The sequence below is a fragment of the Macrosteles quadrilineatus genome, unplaced genomic scaffold, assembly GCF_028750875.1.
Source record: "Macrosteles quadrilineatus isolate MER2022 unplaced genomic scaffold, UCM_ALF_1.0 Scaffold_5__1_contigs__length_97177068, whole genome shotgun sequence".
NCBI classification, from domain to species: domain Eukaryota; kingdom Metazoa; phylum Arthropoda; class Insecta; order Hemiptera; family Cicadellidae; genus Macrosteles; species Macrosteles quadrilineatus.
In genome coordinates this window covers 1,748,511-1,761,890 of record NW_026542598.1, presented here as the reverse complement: position 1 = coordinate 1,761,890, position 13,380 = coordinate 1,748,511, and the positions used below count along the sequence as shown (strand labels likewise).

The window sequence follows — 13,380 nt, the reverse complement described above, 5'->3', positions numbered from 1 at the left end:
ACTGCATACCCGGTACCTGTCGTGAGACTTACCCGGGCCCCATGATGTAGGCCGAAGCTTACGCATCAACCTTTTGCACATCATGGGCGGATGACTTAAGGTCATCAGGCTCACCGGCTGCCGAAGCAGACCCTTCGGAAAGAGGGTTGCCCCTCAATCCTAACCAGGGTTTCCGGCTACTTGTTTAAGCATCACTCCACCTGGGTTCCACTAGGTCGGGACCTAGAGGTCCATGGAAGAGCGCCCCGACGCATTTAGTGCAAGTAACACTCGGGACCTATCTAATCCCTGACAGGCAAGCCCGCCATCAATAGCCAGAAGGAAGGGGACCGTCAGCGTGCTGACCACTCCACTGGTCAGCGTGCTTGGAAGGGGAACCCCAACCTCCCATTTACACCACTACCCGATCGAGGCCTTACCCAGTTGCTGGGAAACCAGAGATAACCAGAGCGATAGATCCCCAGATACCCCTGGCGGGCTCGGACCCAGCACCCAATCTACTTCGTTTGCCCGTCAGACCCAACATCACTGCCAGGCCATCAGGGTTTCCCAAAAGGAGGCAGGTATAGAAGTGGGACCCACCCGGATGAACCTATCCACCAGAGGTGGCGACACCCTTGACTCAATTGAGGTTCCGGGAAGAACCCCCCACACTCAAGATAACCATACCGTCCGTGCTCAGAGACAGGGATTGGTTTGCATAAGTGCCTACAAACCGTTGCCCTCACACTGCGGAAAGTTACGTTGCCCTTGAGTGTCCCCGTGAGCTACGGGTACTTGCCCGTTTTCACCTCCAGGAAAGGTTACTTCCAAAGTCGAGGATTTGCCACACTGAATGCTGGTCGCACACAACAAGCAGGCCGAAGCCCAAAGAACCACAGACACAGGTAGGTTAGAGAATATGATGCACTTCCATCTCTCCTAGAGCTAAACACCCCTCCATCCTGGATAAAGGAATGTCACTGGGACCCAATGCCCAGTCGTCCATGTCTGTGGCCTACTTGAAAATGCCGATACCAACACCGAGCATTTACCTCCCCTTTGGGGGCTAGGTATTTCACCTCCCAGGACGAGGCTACTTCCAAAGTCGAGGATATGCCTCACAAAATGTCAGTCGAACACAACAGGTAGGACTCAGTCACAACCACAAGCTACAGGCAGGTGAAAGATCTATGAACTTAATCAACACTAGCAGAGCTGAACACCCCACCACCCTGAATGGAGGGAATGTCACTGGGTACTCTCACTTTGGGTACAACCCAAAGATGCTGGCTTGTCCAGTCGTCCATAGCTTGTGGCCTACCTGAAGTGCCGGTTCCAACACCGGGCAATTACCTCCCCTCTGGGAGAGCTAGGGTCCGCGTGGTCGCCCAGGCCACGTACCCACGCAAGCGTGGGCCCCCTGCGGATAATATTGGATACTACTGGGTCAGAGGCTTGATGGTTTGAAACTGGACCCAGCTGACCTTTATCATTGGGATTTTTAAACAAACCTGGCTTAAGAAACTGCCAATAACATATAGTCAGTTACAAAACCACACTGATCATCTTACTTGTAAACATATTTATATTTGAATTAAATTCATAAATTTCATTCATACTCATATTAAAAAAGAAATCGTATTAGGCCCATTTAAAAACTTGCTACTGATTCAAGTAAATCTAATATTACAATTTTCTAATACAAAGAGACATGTAGAATGGCACCGACGAGTCTACCAGACCATCATTTCTATCAGACTATCTGATCCAGGTCATTCTTTTTAACTTGGAGGATGTTTTTAACAAAGTGTGCGACAGCAATGTGGTGCAGTGGTGTATCAGGGTTGTATACATTACAATATCTTACTTTCACAGCGAGGTTCCTCCCCCGACCACCGTCCGTCCTCCAGACATTTGCGCAGGTACGGCCCGATCCTCTGGTACTGCGGCACACAGTGGTACTCCACCACGCTGTTGAAGATGGTCGTCTGGTTTACAACAATCACTCTTCCGTTCTCTATACCACCTGGCTCACCGCAGTCCACATCTGCAGAAACATATCATGTTCTAAAGAACACCTGAATATATTTTCTACCTTTTGATTACCTACAATTGTCGGATGGATAATTGAAATAGAAATTGCATAATGTTAATGAAACATTAAGTACAGAAATATTTTTATACATGCTAACAACTGATGATCTTTCAAACAACAGAAGTTTGTTGCTATGAAGATGTCTGAGATTGACAGGACATTTGATAAGGAGAAGAGAGGAAGCTAGAAGCTACGATTAAACAAATATGGAAATAAAGCCCATAGATGAAAGATAAATTTATATACACCCAAGGAGTGGTTGATAGATGAAATAAAGAGTTTTAAGTGATTGTAACCTTTGTTTGATTATCCAGAGCATAATTTTGACCTAAATGAACCTTATTCACTGTCCAACTGTTTATTACTTCCTTTCTTCAAAATTCCAAAAAGGATTTCAACATAACCGCTCCTCTTACAATCACTCCTTCACTTACAATTGCACTCCGGCACTCGTCCACTCCACGATCCCCTCTGTAGACAGATCCTGGTGGAGTTTCCTTCCATGGTGGTGCCCCGGGGACAAGAGTAGTGTGCCACTCCGCCGATGCTGTGTGTAGACGTCCTCACAGTCACTACACCATCAACCTCCGGCTCGGCACATAGGATCTCTGCAGCACCGGACAAAAGTCAGTGAGAGTTTTAAATACATGTCTGGGATGGTAAATCTAGATCATCATACATGATTTTCACAACTTAAATAAAGGTAAGTTAATGATATTTTACTACCTTTGCAAGAGGGTGTCTCTGAGCTCCAAGTTCCGTTCTCTAGACAAATTCTTCTGGCGAACCCGTCCAGTTCGTAGTTGTCCTCACACTCGTACAGCACAGCTGCCCCGTAGTATGTGACGTTAGACGCCAGAGAGAAACGGCCATGAGGTGGGGGTGTTGGCATTCCGCAGTCAACAACTGCCAATCATTTAACAAGTTATTCTTCTCCATTTCCTAAATTCTCCCTTTTTTATTGTGATAGATATTGAGACATAAAATATATTACACCCTATGATAAGTTGTTCTTTCAGTTTCATTTTGTTGAAAGGTTTGTGTGTTCAACAGTAATTAGTGATTTACATTAGCATACTCTTTCTCACTGTTGCTCATGCAATTCAAGAAAGTACATTCTGAAACTGGCGTTAATTTGTTGGCTTTGTATTCTTTTTGAATGTACTTTTTGTTGAAATAGCGATTCACATTCACATTGGCTCTATCACAAAACTTTCTAAAATAATCACATAGCTAAAGCCGTTAGTTATAAGCTGGATTTGAGTCTGGGACTTTGGAGACTGAAGACCTGCTTAATCCCTGCCACAACTTTAACATGGGAATGGAATGTGCAGTTCCATCAGCAGATATGGAGAAATCAATCCATCTATGTCTATGGTCAATGTTAACATCTGATATCTATACTCACAGACACACTCTGGAATGTTCCCGCTCCAATGACCTGTCTCTTCGCAAGTACTTAGCGGATCACCCACTATCTTGTAACCTCTCTCACATCGGTACTTGACCAACGCTCCAATCTTGTACGTTGCCACGGACACGGCAGAGTCAGCTGTGCGGATGAGTGTTCTGCCGTACATGCGGTCGTTGTTGGTCACCGACAGGATGGCGTGAGCCGCTAACTTGGGCTCTGGGCAGCGTATTTCTGGAAACAGCAGCGGTTTTGGTCAAGTTTTGAAGTAATGTTAATTTGATGAATATAATTTTAGAAAAAAATAAAACTAAATTTTTTTTATATTAACTTACCAAACATTCACATGAATATAATATAAAGCCAAATCCTATATTGAGCATAGACACACTAGAAGATTACATGAGTGTAAAGATGAGGAAAATTAACATAAAATCTGTCAGATAAAAATGTTGAAATCATAGGCATCTTGTAAGAAGAACTAAGTTTCAATTTAAAATCATATTTTTTTCCATCTTGAGAAGCTGTGATTACTGGAAAACAATCTGATGATTGCTGATAATGTTTAAATACATCATAGGAACATGTACAAATCTGTCTGATATTGATCTGTAATCATACAATAATTTTGATTCAAAATAATAACCAAATTAGATAAAAGTTTTAATGTTGTGAATAATACGTTTTCTAATTGATTTCCACTACAACCTAAACCATTCAACCTTAATACAACTCAAACTTGTAGGTAGGGTATCCTAATAAAATACAACAAATTAACTCATTAATTTAAATGGAGGTAGACATTGTCATTTCTGTCTTTTCATCGAGCAGGCTGATATTACTTTATGATGATTATATAAACTTAAAGATGCACTTTCTCTAACAAAAATAAGTATCTATTACATCAATTATCTGACCTTCGCACCGAGGGGAAGACTCGCTCCACTGTTTGGTGGTGAGACAGCGACGACGAGACTGTCCGACCAGTCGGTAGTTACGCACACAGCTGTAGCTCAGCTCACTGTTGAGGTAGGTCGTTCCATTGATGTATTCCACGTTACCGTAGGGTAGCGGCTGAACTTTACCACAGTCGATAACTGCAAAAAAAATCTATCGTTTGTTTGGCAATTTTACACACATTATTTATTTAATTCATGAGTGGAAATAGAAACAGATTGTCTTATCCTGTAACATACACATGTCATCTTCGACTTACACTCATCATTAAATCATTTTCAGGTTAAATACCTCTAGTTGAGTAGCCATTATTTTATATTATATCACAAGACCTGCAAAACCCTGCGAGACCTGTGATATTATATCATTGTCTTTCCTGTTAGTGTATCCCTCAACTTAGTATATATCAGTTGATAAGTTACTACTAACAAAAACTTTTGTATTTTTGCCATTGAACTAACAACTATCTATGTCTGTACTCCACTAAATCACTCTGTATCCACTCATACTCACACTGACAGGTAGGGGGTTCATCATTCCACTCTCCCTGAGCCGTACACTCCAGAGAGTTCTTGCCTTGCAGCAGATGTCCCGGCTCACAATGGTACTCTATGGTGGAGTGGATGTTGAAGTCGTAGCCTACCACGAACCCGTCGTCTGGCACCTCTGGCTCAGGACAGGTGACCACTGTAATGCAATCACTCTGTTACAATGATTTGATGTAAACAATCAAATAGTTAAAGGCTGCAATATACCGTTCAATCATTAACTTCAATCATGAAATGTTATTGAAAACATATCAGGAGAGGGTTGGTTATAATATAACTAAAACTAAAAATAATAGACAAATTTGCGCCATTGTATTTGACTTACAAGGAGCTTTAGTTTTATGTGCATATCAACATTCTGCTTACATTTAAGATATTCTCCTGACTCCTAGCGTCCCCCTGACAAGGTATTAAAACTGCCTTGGTAGTACAACACTATTAAGTGTATCATTGAATAATGTTTTAACACTTTTTTGTGCCCTGTAACTTTGTTGCAAGTTTTGTAGCTCTCTCTTTTTTAATTTTTTAAAATATACTTAACTGTCCTGGGACTATTTTTCCACCCTAAAGGTTTTTATATAATTATTAATTTTGGATATAAAAATTAAATATATGAACGACTTGCTAAAACGAATCTGTAGAACCACACAACGCACATTCACATGAAGGAGGGTCGGCTGACCACTTAGCGTCCCTCATGCACGTGAGTCTAGCTCGCTCTGGTGGCTCGAGCCAATGATCTGCGTCACAGCTGTACTCCACCACTGAGCCGTGGGTTGTCGTGCCGTTCAACAGTCGGTATTGTCCATTGTCTACGTTGGGTGGCTCACGACAGTCTACAAACTTGCAGCTCGGCGCCTTCCCTGACCATTCACCCCCTGGTCCACATGTAAGCTCCTAGTAAAAAAATGGTATGGTGGTTGAAATTTTAAGTTTTTTTATCTCTCCTCTTATAAACATAGCACTAGCTAAAGGGTTGTAGGAAAGTTATATATTGAGTTGAGATTGAAAATGAAAATAATAGTTTTATGCTTTGCAAAAATTGGATAGTGATGGTGTTTATCTGGCAGTGAGTTTGTAAATTAATAAATTGGAAAACAACTCCAATGTTTTGATTTCACATGAATTTTTACCTTCTCCATACATTGGTGTGTGAATCTTAAAATAATCTAAGATTCAAATTATTTCTTTTAAATTTTTCAGTCTCAATGTTTTCAATAATTCCCCTACTAATTACTTAGCTTCTTCTACGTTTTAAAATCCATCGTTCTAGGTTGTTACCTACTCACAACTCCTTATCCTACAAATTATAAATGTTTTTAACGGTAATTTACCAAATTTTAAGTACTAATTAAGATAAGTTAAATTTAACTTAAGTCTTCTTGAGAAGAGAAAATACTTTTTTCAGAGTTGATGAATCTCAATCTTTTTCATATCTAACAAGAAAGGTGGTTTTTTATTCTTGAATACGGTATAGTAGAGGTTAAATAGAACCATCCTCACTAGATGTGTCAACTCACTCTTTGTCCAAACAGTATAAAGCCAGGCTGGCAGGTGTAGGTAGCAACAGATCCAACACGTTTGCCTGACACACTCACCATCACACCCTCCCCACGAGGGGGCTCAGGACACCAGTCAACTAAAACAAGAACATGATCATAAGTGACTATGTAAGACACTGATATTAATGTCTTAGGTTCTTGTCTAATTAGTTTGTGACCCAAACATTGGACAAGCCTCGGGAAGGCAAAATAGTAATTTGCTCGCCCCCCCCCCAGGACAAATCAATTTTTAGTTGGCAAGAAGAATTGTAAACTATGACACTGACAATACATAAACATAAGTAAATGTTAATTGGGGTGGACCACGATAAAATTAACAAGACAATAAGAATGAAAAGATTCATTCAACGTTGGTAAATTCAGCTAAACTGTTCTCTTAAGCCATAGTTCAACTATTATGTGGTTTCAAAAACTTAATAAAGCTTTAAACTGAAAAATATAATTTTATCATAATCAAATAGGTCTTCTCGTATTTTACATGAAGCAAATATACATTGTTTTGTTTATTTTTCTAAATAGGAGCAAAACATTCAGTTAAGAAAAAAATATCAAATTTTAGACATGAAACACACACCAAAACAGTTTAAAAAAGAGTATAAAAGCGTAGGGAAATGTGATAGTAGTAGAAGGAAGGGTACTGATAGGAAGACCTGGTAGAAAATGGCTACATGAGGTCAAGAGGAGTGTAAAGAAAAAGAATATAAGAGAGCAATGACAGATGGTGATAAGGAAAACTGTGAAGGGGCTGGAGAAGATACAAAGGCATATAGTCAATGGAGCCAAGAATATAACTTACAGCTGGAACAGAAGAGAATGTGAGATACTTACAGAGACATTGAGGGGTAGCCCCTGTCCATGTCCCATTGTCCCCACATGTACGTTTGCTGTCCCCAGCAAGAGTGTAGTTGGTGCTGCAATTGTAAGTAGCCTCAGCTCCGTGCGTCGTCCGTTTGTTTACAAGAGTCACAGCTCCATTCTCTGGGGCATCCAAACTGCCACAATCCACGTCTGGAAAATATTAAATCTTGCTATAAATGGTAGCAACTCAGTAGCAAAGACGTTGACGGTAAAACCATATTCTACAACCCTTTTAAATATTATTTCATTACACTAAAACACAGACTCCAAAATCCTTCACTTGTAACTTTGATTATTGATCGGACATGACAGAACTAGAAATTCCATTCTCATGTTAAAGTTGGTGCCAGTTTTAAAATAATGGACACATAGTTGAAGTGAGCCACTTGCGCTAATGTAAATTACTGATTTCTATTGCACATCGCCAAATCAAACTGATAGGATGACCTATTAACACCAGCACAATCTGTAACTGGCTCGCTCAACTACATTTATCTTAAAAAAAAAAAAAATTATCAACAGCTGGTCAATATAGATGGGACGTCTATTTCAGTACTGTATCCAAAGTTGATGTTTCAACCACTACTCGTAAACACTCACATCTACAAGAAGGTGCCATGCCAGCCCAGAAGCCAGTCTGTTGACACGTTCTGTTAGCGTTGCCCACCAACATGTGACCCTCTGGACAAACGTAGCTGATAGTCTTGCCTGTCGTGTAGTCTGTACCCTTGATGGTGGTGTTGAGCTGCTTGTCTGGACTGCCACAGCTGACTGGAGCTGAACAATTATTTGTTTGTGTAGCACAGATTAATGTAGCTTTTTGTCTCTGCATAATGTTAGGACCCCAATAGAAATTCTCTTAGACTATGTTAATTCACTAACACTACCTACATTTTATTGCAATTCCGTTAATTTACTAAAAGTAAGCAATGAAATATGTTGGATTGATTAGAATACATATAAAGAAACTTAAATTAAGCGGCAAATATGATTATAAGGTAAAAAGAAAAACATATTGCACATTAAGAAATATTTAAGAAAAATTTAGCTAGATTTCAAAGTTGTTAGCAAAATTACCCACTCACACACACACACACACACACACTAATGAAATTAATGGAAAAGGGTCGTTCTCTTTACCCAAGGAACCCAATAGCGTCGCCTCTGTTTTAGTTCAGTCTATTTTATAATTTTTAAATTTTTATTGTTGTTACCCCCAAATGCATGTATTTTAAATAGCAATTTATTGTAAGTCTAAAGTATACTATCTAGTAGCGAAAGTATTACTGGGGTAATAAGTATCAGCCTTCAGATAATAATAGGTTGATCGCAGGTTGTGGAGCTCTTGTATTTCATCTACCTCAAACTCATTGCTTCAGCATAATTTCATAGCTCGGTTGAAACTCAGGTTTCAAAACAAATTGACCCTGTTTCCTGACCATGGTCCAGAAAGTAATCAGTACCTAAACATTTGTTACAAAACTTGATCCTATCATCCATAATTTGAGTCAAAAGATTAAAATTACCTTAAAAACCAATTTTCCAGTATCATCTAGTTTTAGTAGTTTACATAAAAAAAAATTGACGGACACAAAGCTTTGTACTGTAATTTTATCATTATTTGAGATGGTTTGGTAATCCTAATCAGCACAAGTTGACATATTTACAGTCTCTATTAAAGACACATATCTGCAAATTTAAGATATTTTAATACATTTTTAATATTTTAATTCCTTGTTGTTTATGAGTTTAAAAACCTATTTCATGGTGGATTTTAGATTGGACAAAGTTGTTTGTATCAAGTACGGTACACATTTTATTGCATTTTATTACTAACTTTCTATATCAAGCTTAAAGAGTCCGATTCGATGTCAAGTTTGTGCCTCATTTGTTACAAAAATATGAAATTATAATAATATGAATTAGTTCTGAATTCAGTTGGCATTATATAATTTGACTGATTACGATTATCAATTATGTATGGTACGCTCAAATTCTATGTCAAGTTTGTACTCCCTTTCTTTGAGAAGAATATGATATTGGTTGATTCTAGATCCATTTGCCATTTGTCATAACACTTCATTTTATTAATGATGCTTCTGCTTATTTTATTAAGTAAAAGACCAGAGTTACATGTTTGTTTAGTGATATTATAAATGCCCCTACCACTCGTAGAGTTTGTATATCTTACTGTATTGGCAGATCCAATGGAGGTAGTCGAGGTTGCAGCCAACATCGTTCCACAGCCAGTTCCGTCCTCCGTCCAACACAACACAGTTCTGTTCTCCATTGTAGTTGTTTGGTTGATCCTTGCCCCACGCAGGCTTTGTCACCACCGCACCTACAGAGGAAAAAAAACATATCTGTAGTAACAGATGGATACAAAAATTGATGTTAAAATTATTCAATGGAGTTTTATAGTTAATCTGTTTAAAACTGTTACAGCTTTGAAATTCCAATTTGTTACCAATTACTAGTTGTTTTAACCAAACTTCCAGGGGTCATGTTGAGTGTATTTTGAATAGTTAAAATGATTTTGCTAATCAAGATATCAATTTCACAAGCAAAGGTTTTTGACTTTTTTAACCGACTTCCCCACTACCAACAAAAGGAGGAGGTTCTCAATTTGTTTGTGGCGATGTTTTTTTTTTTTAACTTTTGGTTGAGTAGGTAGTTTACAACTGTAGGTGAGTCTCAATTAAATTAAATTCAATATAAATTCAAGACCATTAAATATCTGGCCAAATAGGAAGTTTAATATTATACAGATAACTGCTAGTATAAAAAATAAAGCTTTTTTCCTTGAGGGTTCACTATCACTATCAGTTATCAACATAAAAAATATAGCTATGTTAATATAGTTTAAAAAAGGAGGTTCTTTTAGCTTAAAACGTAACATACAGCCCATGCTTCAAGTTGAAAAATCTCTAATAATATTTAATTTACCATTTATGCCCATAAATAAAAATTAGATGAGAGATGAACATAGCAATGAAGTAGTTAGAAATTAATTGAATAAACAGCTGGAAGGGGAAAGCCCTGAATACTCTTGCAATAATACTGCAGAGAGATTGAGGTCTATGAAGAAAACCGGATGCTTAAACACACTAGCTAATTCTTCATTAACTAATTTATGTTGTTAAAACTTAAAACCTGACGGATTCTGACTTCTCTCTCCTTTCTCTATCCTCCACCATTACTCCCTTTTTTGTTTCAACAACATTGTGCTCAGTATAACAAGAATCAGTAAAACAATAAACAAAAATAGTGTTTGTTTGAACATGACTTAAAAAAATTTAAAATCACTGCGTTCACTCATCTATAAGAGTTCAGCATTGGAATGTTAGGTGCTATTAACAGTGGAAAATATCTTCCGTAACATGTCATAAAAAATTTAACATGTAAAAGAATGATTTGAATAAACATAAACAGTAACTCTTACCATCAACCCATTTCCATGTGTGAGACGTAAAACTCGGCTCTTTCTGCGCACCTATCCAGACGAGTTGTGTTTTCAAGCTGCTCTTTCGCCTTTCCAGTTCCGCCAACAGAAATATGTTGTGGACGCCTTGCAAGCCGTGAGCTAGATCACCACCGTGCTTACGACATTGTGTTCTTGCGTCTTCAAAAGAGCTTCCACGACCGACGTTAAACTCGTAACACGTTCGGTCAAAAGCCACAAGCTCGACGTCTTGCCCTACTCCAGCAGGCGCACAACGGTCATTGGAGAACTCTGAAAAATATCATTGTTTTTAAGTTTCACATTTTTGTCAGTTTGATTTCGGTATAAGTATTGTAATTTGTAAGCTACAATCGACATATACCAATGTTCTACAATAATATTTCATTGATATTTTAATGTAAACTCAAACTTGTTCATAAAACAGTTGTTTAAACAAACAATAAAATTATTGTCTTGAATATATTCCCCTTATGGTGACACATTAAACATAAATTATAACAAACAAACTGTATAGAATATAGAGCCTCCAGGGGCAAGACCCTCTGTACAGAGTAAAACTGTTTTGGTTTCGGTCATAAATCTAGGACAGGTTTGAACTTTTTCATACTGATTGTAACTGTAGAGGGAGGTGTTTAAAAAAATAGTTGTATCCCAATATGTAGCTATCATGTGTAGTACAGGCCTGGGCCTGAGTCTAGTAAGTGGTCATTCTTAATCTTTTACAATAAGACCATGAACAAAAACTAATACATTGTTACATAAAATAAAAATACCCCGCCGCAGCAAACCTGCAGACTAAGCGAATTTCCATTTGCCTGATTGGATTTAGACTAAAATGTCTCCTTAAAAATATCACATTTATTCCCTATTTAAATAGAATCAGTTTAACACATACTTAGGTTTGCTGCAACAGGGAGGGTAAAAATGTTTTTTTATGTAAAATGTTAATAGTTGGTAAGAAATAAAAACATTTTCCAAATTTGGGCAAAATATGTTAATAAACAAGCACACTACAACGGTTTACTTATTCTCCATAAGAATAACATGGGAATTTTAAATTAACAATTTTTTGGAATTTTCTCCGTAACCATTAGGCGCATTATAACGCTTCAATATACTAAATTATTTGTTTTTTTAAGCTCTACACAATAGTTTGGAAAGAAATTTCAAAATGTTATGTTTATTGGGTCAAAAATAGGAAAAACCCATTTTTACCCCATAAAAGCCCCCATAAACCCCTGTTCCCATGGTCCGATCATGCTGGTTCGCGAACTCGTTCGAATAAACATAGGTTTACACGTTTGTACCAAATTTCATCAAAATCGGATCATTTTTGCTCGAGTTATCGCGCTAACGGACACATATATATATATATATATAAATAAATATATATATATATATATATATATATATATATATATATATATATATATATATATGAATTTGAACGGATGGTGTTTTTGGCCTCTAGGGACCTCAAAACGAAAAAAAAAATCGGTCCCGGGTCCAGGTCTTACCATGAGTACTATGGTAATAGCTTATTCCCTATATGGGAAATTCGCTAAAAACTTGGCGAAATCACAATATTTTGCAAATTTTTTTTGTCCGAGGATATTTGATTTTGTTGTTAAATATGAGGTATTGAGCCACGAGAAATCCATTGGAGTTGGTCCCAAGGCTGGCAAAAATCCAGTTTCTGTCGTACAGCCCTTGAAAGTGCCAATGATATTGTCTATAAATTTTTTAGCTGCAGTTAACCGAAACAGCTGATTCAGGCTACTTTACCTACAAATCATACAAAATACAAATTTTGATTTGATGTGTAAACAAAAATAATTATATTCTTTAGTTTGTACTAAGCGTTTTAACGAATAGTTATATTTATTTTGGTTTACTAGGTACATTAGGTAGTGTTTAATATTTTCAAGGTAAATTTTCAAGATTAAAATGAAACGCGGAAGACCTAGGAAGCGAAGTTATATACATAATTTGCAAAGTCGAGAAGCTACAATTGATCGCCAGGAAATAAATTTGACCTCTTCGTCTACAACTGAGCCAGTTCAATCCAGCTCATACATCTTATCGAATGTCTCAGAACCTCGGCCAAGTGGCGACTCAAAGAGTAGAAGTAGAAAAATATTCATATTTTATGGCCCAGCAAAATTAAGACTGAGCCAATCATCTTGAGCAGGAGCGTCGACGAATCGCTGCTTGACGTTTGGAAGGACGTCAGTGCGCCTCAACTCCTCAAAACTATAAAGTCGCCATGTCAGCGGATTTGTTTTATTCAATTGTTTTATTTGATTGATCATATCTCACCATCAGTGCTGAAGACCTCCACTTCACACATCGACAGAGACCCCTCGACTCCGACCAGTTGTATGAACACATGCTGACCAATCAGAGTGCGAGCGCATTGGAACACTTTGGTGATGCCTTCCTCTGCAAGAGACAACGGAAACAATAGTCAATATCAGTTAAGTGTACTAATTATGATACTGGTT

General features: G+C 37.9%; 1 protein-coding gene across 1 annotated transcript in view; it reads right to left on the bottom strand.

The window, feature by feature from the left end:
* The window catches only part of LOC128993970 (sushi, von Willebrand factor type A, EGF and pentraxin domain-containing protein 1-like), a 63,911-nt gene that overhangs the window by 2,458 nt on the left and 48,073 nt on the right, over positions 1 to 13,380 (bottom strand). The window contains exons 6-18 of the mRNA XM_054418118.1: positions 13,196 to 13,318; positions 10,856 to 11,146; positions 9,605 to 9,754; positions 8,014 to 8,190; positions 7,384 to 7,563; positions 6,514 to 6,632; positions 5,650 to 5,890; positions 4,959 to 5,132; positions 4,406 to 4,585; positions 3,486 to 3,722; positions 2,804 to 2,983; positions 2,512 to 2,685; positions 1,850 to 2,029 (exon numbers count right to left, since the gene is read on the bottom strand). Coding sequence (XP_054274093.1) covers positions 1,850 to 2,029; positions 2,512 to 2,685; positions 2,804 to 2,983; positions 3,486 to 3,722; positions 4,406 to 4,585; positions 4,959 to 5,132; positions 5,650 to 5,890; positions 6,514 to 6,632; positions 7,384 to 7,563; positions 8,014 to 8,190; positions 9,605 to 9,754; positions 10,856 to 11,146; positions 13,196 to 13,318 — 2,406 coding nt within the window. The remainder of the gene's footprint in view (positions 1 to 1,849; positions 2,030 to 2,511; positions 2,686 to 2,803; positions 2,984 to 3,485; positions 3,723 to 4,405; positions 4,586 to 4,958; positions 5,133 to 5,649; positions 5,891 to 6,513; positions 6,633 to 7,383; positions 7,564 to 8,013; positions 8,191 to 9,604; positions 9,755 to 10,855; positions 11,147 to 13,195; positions 13,319 to 13,380) is intronic.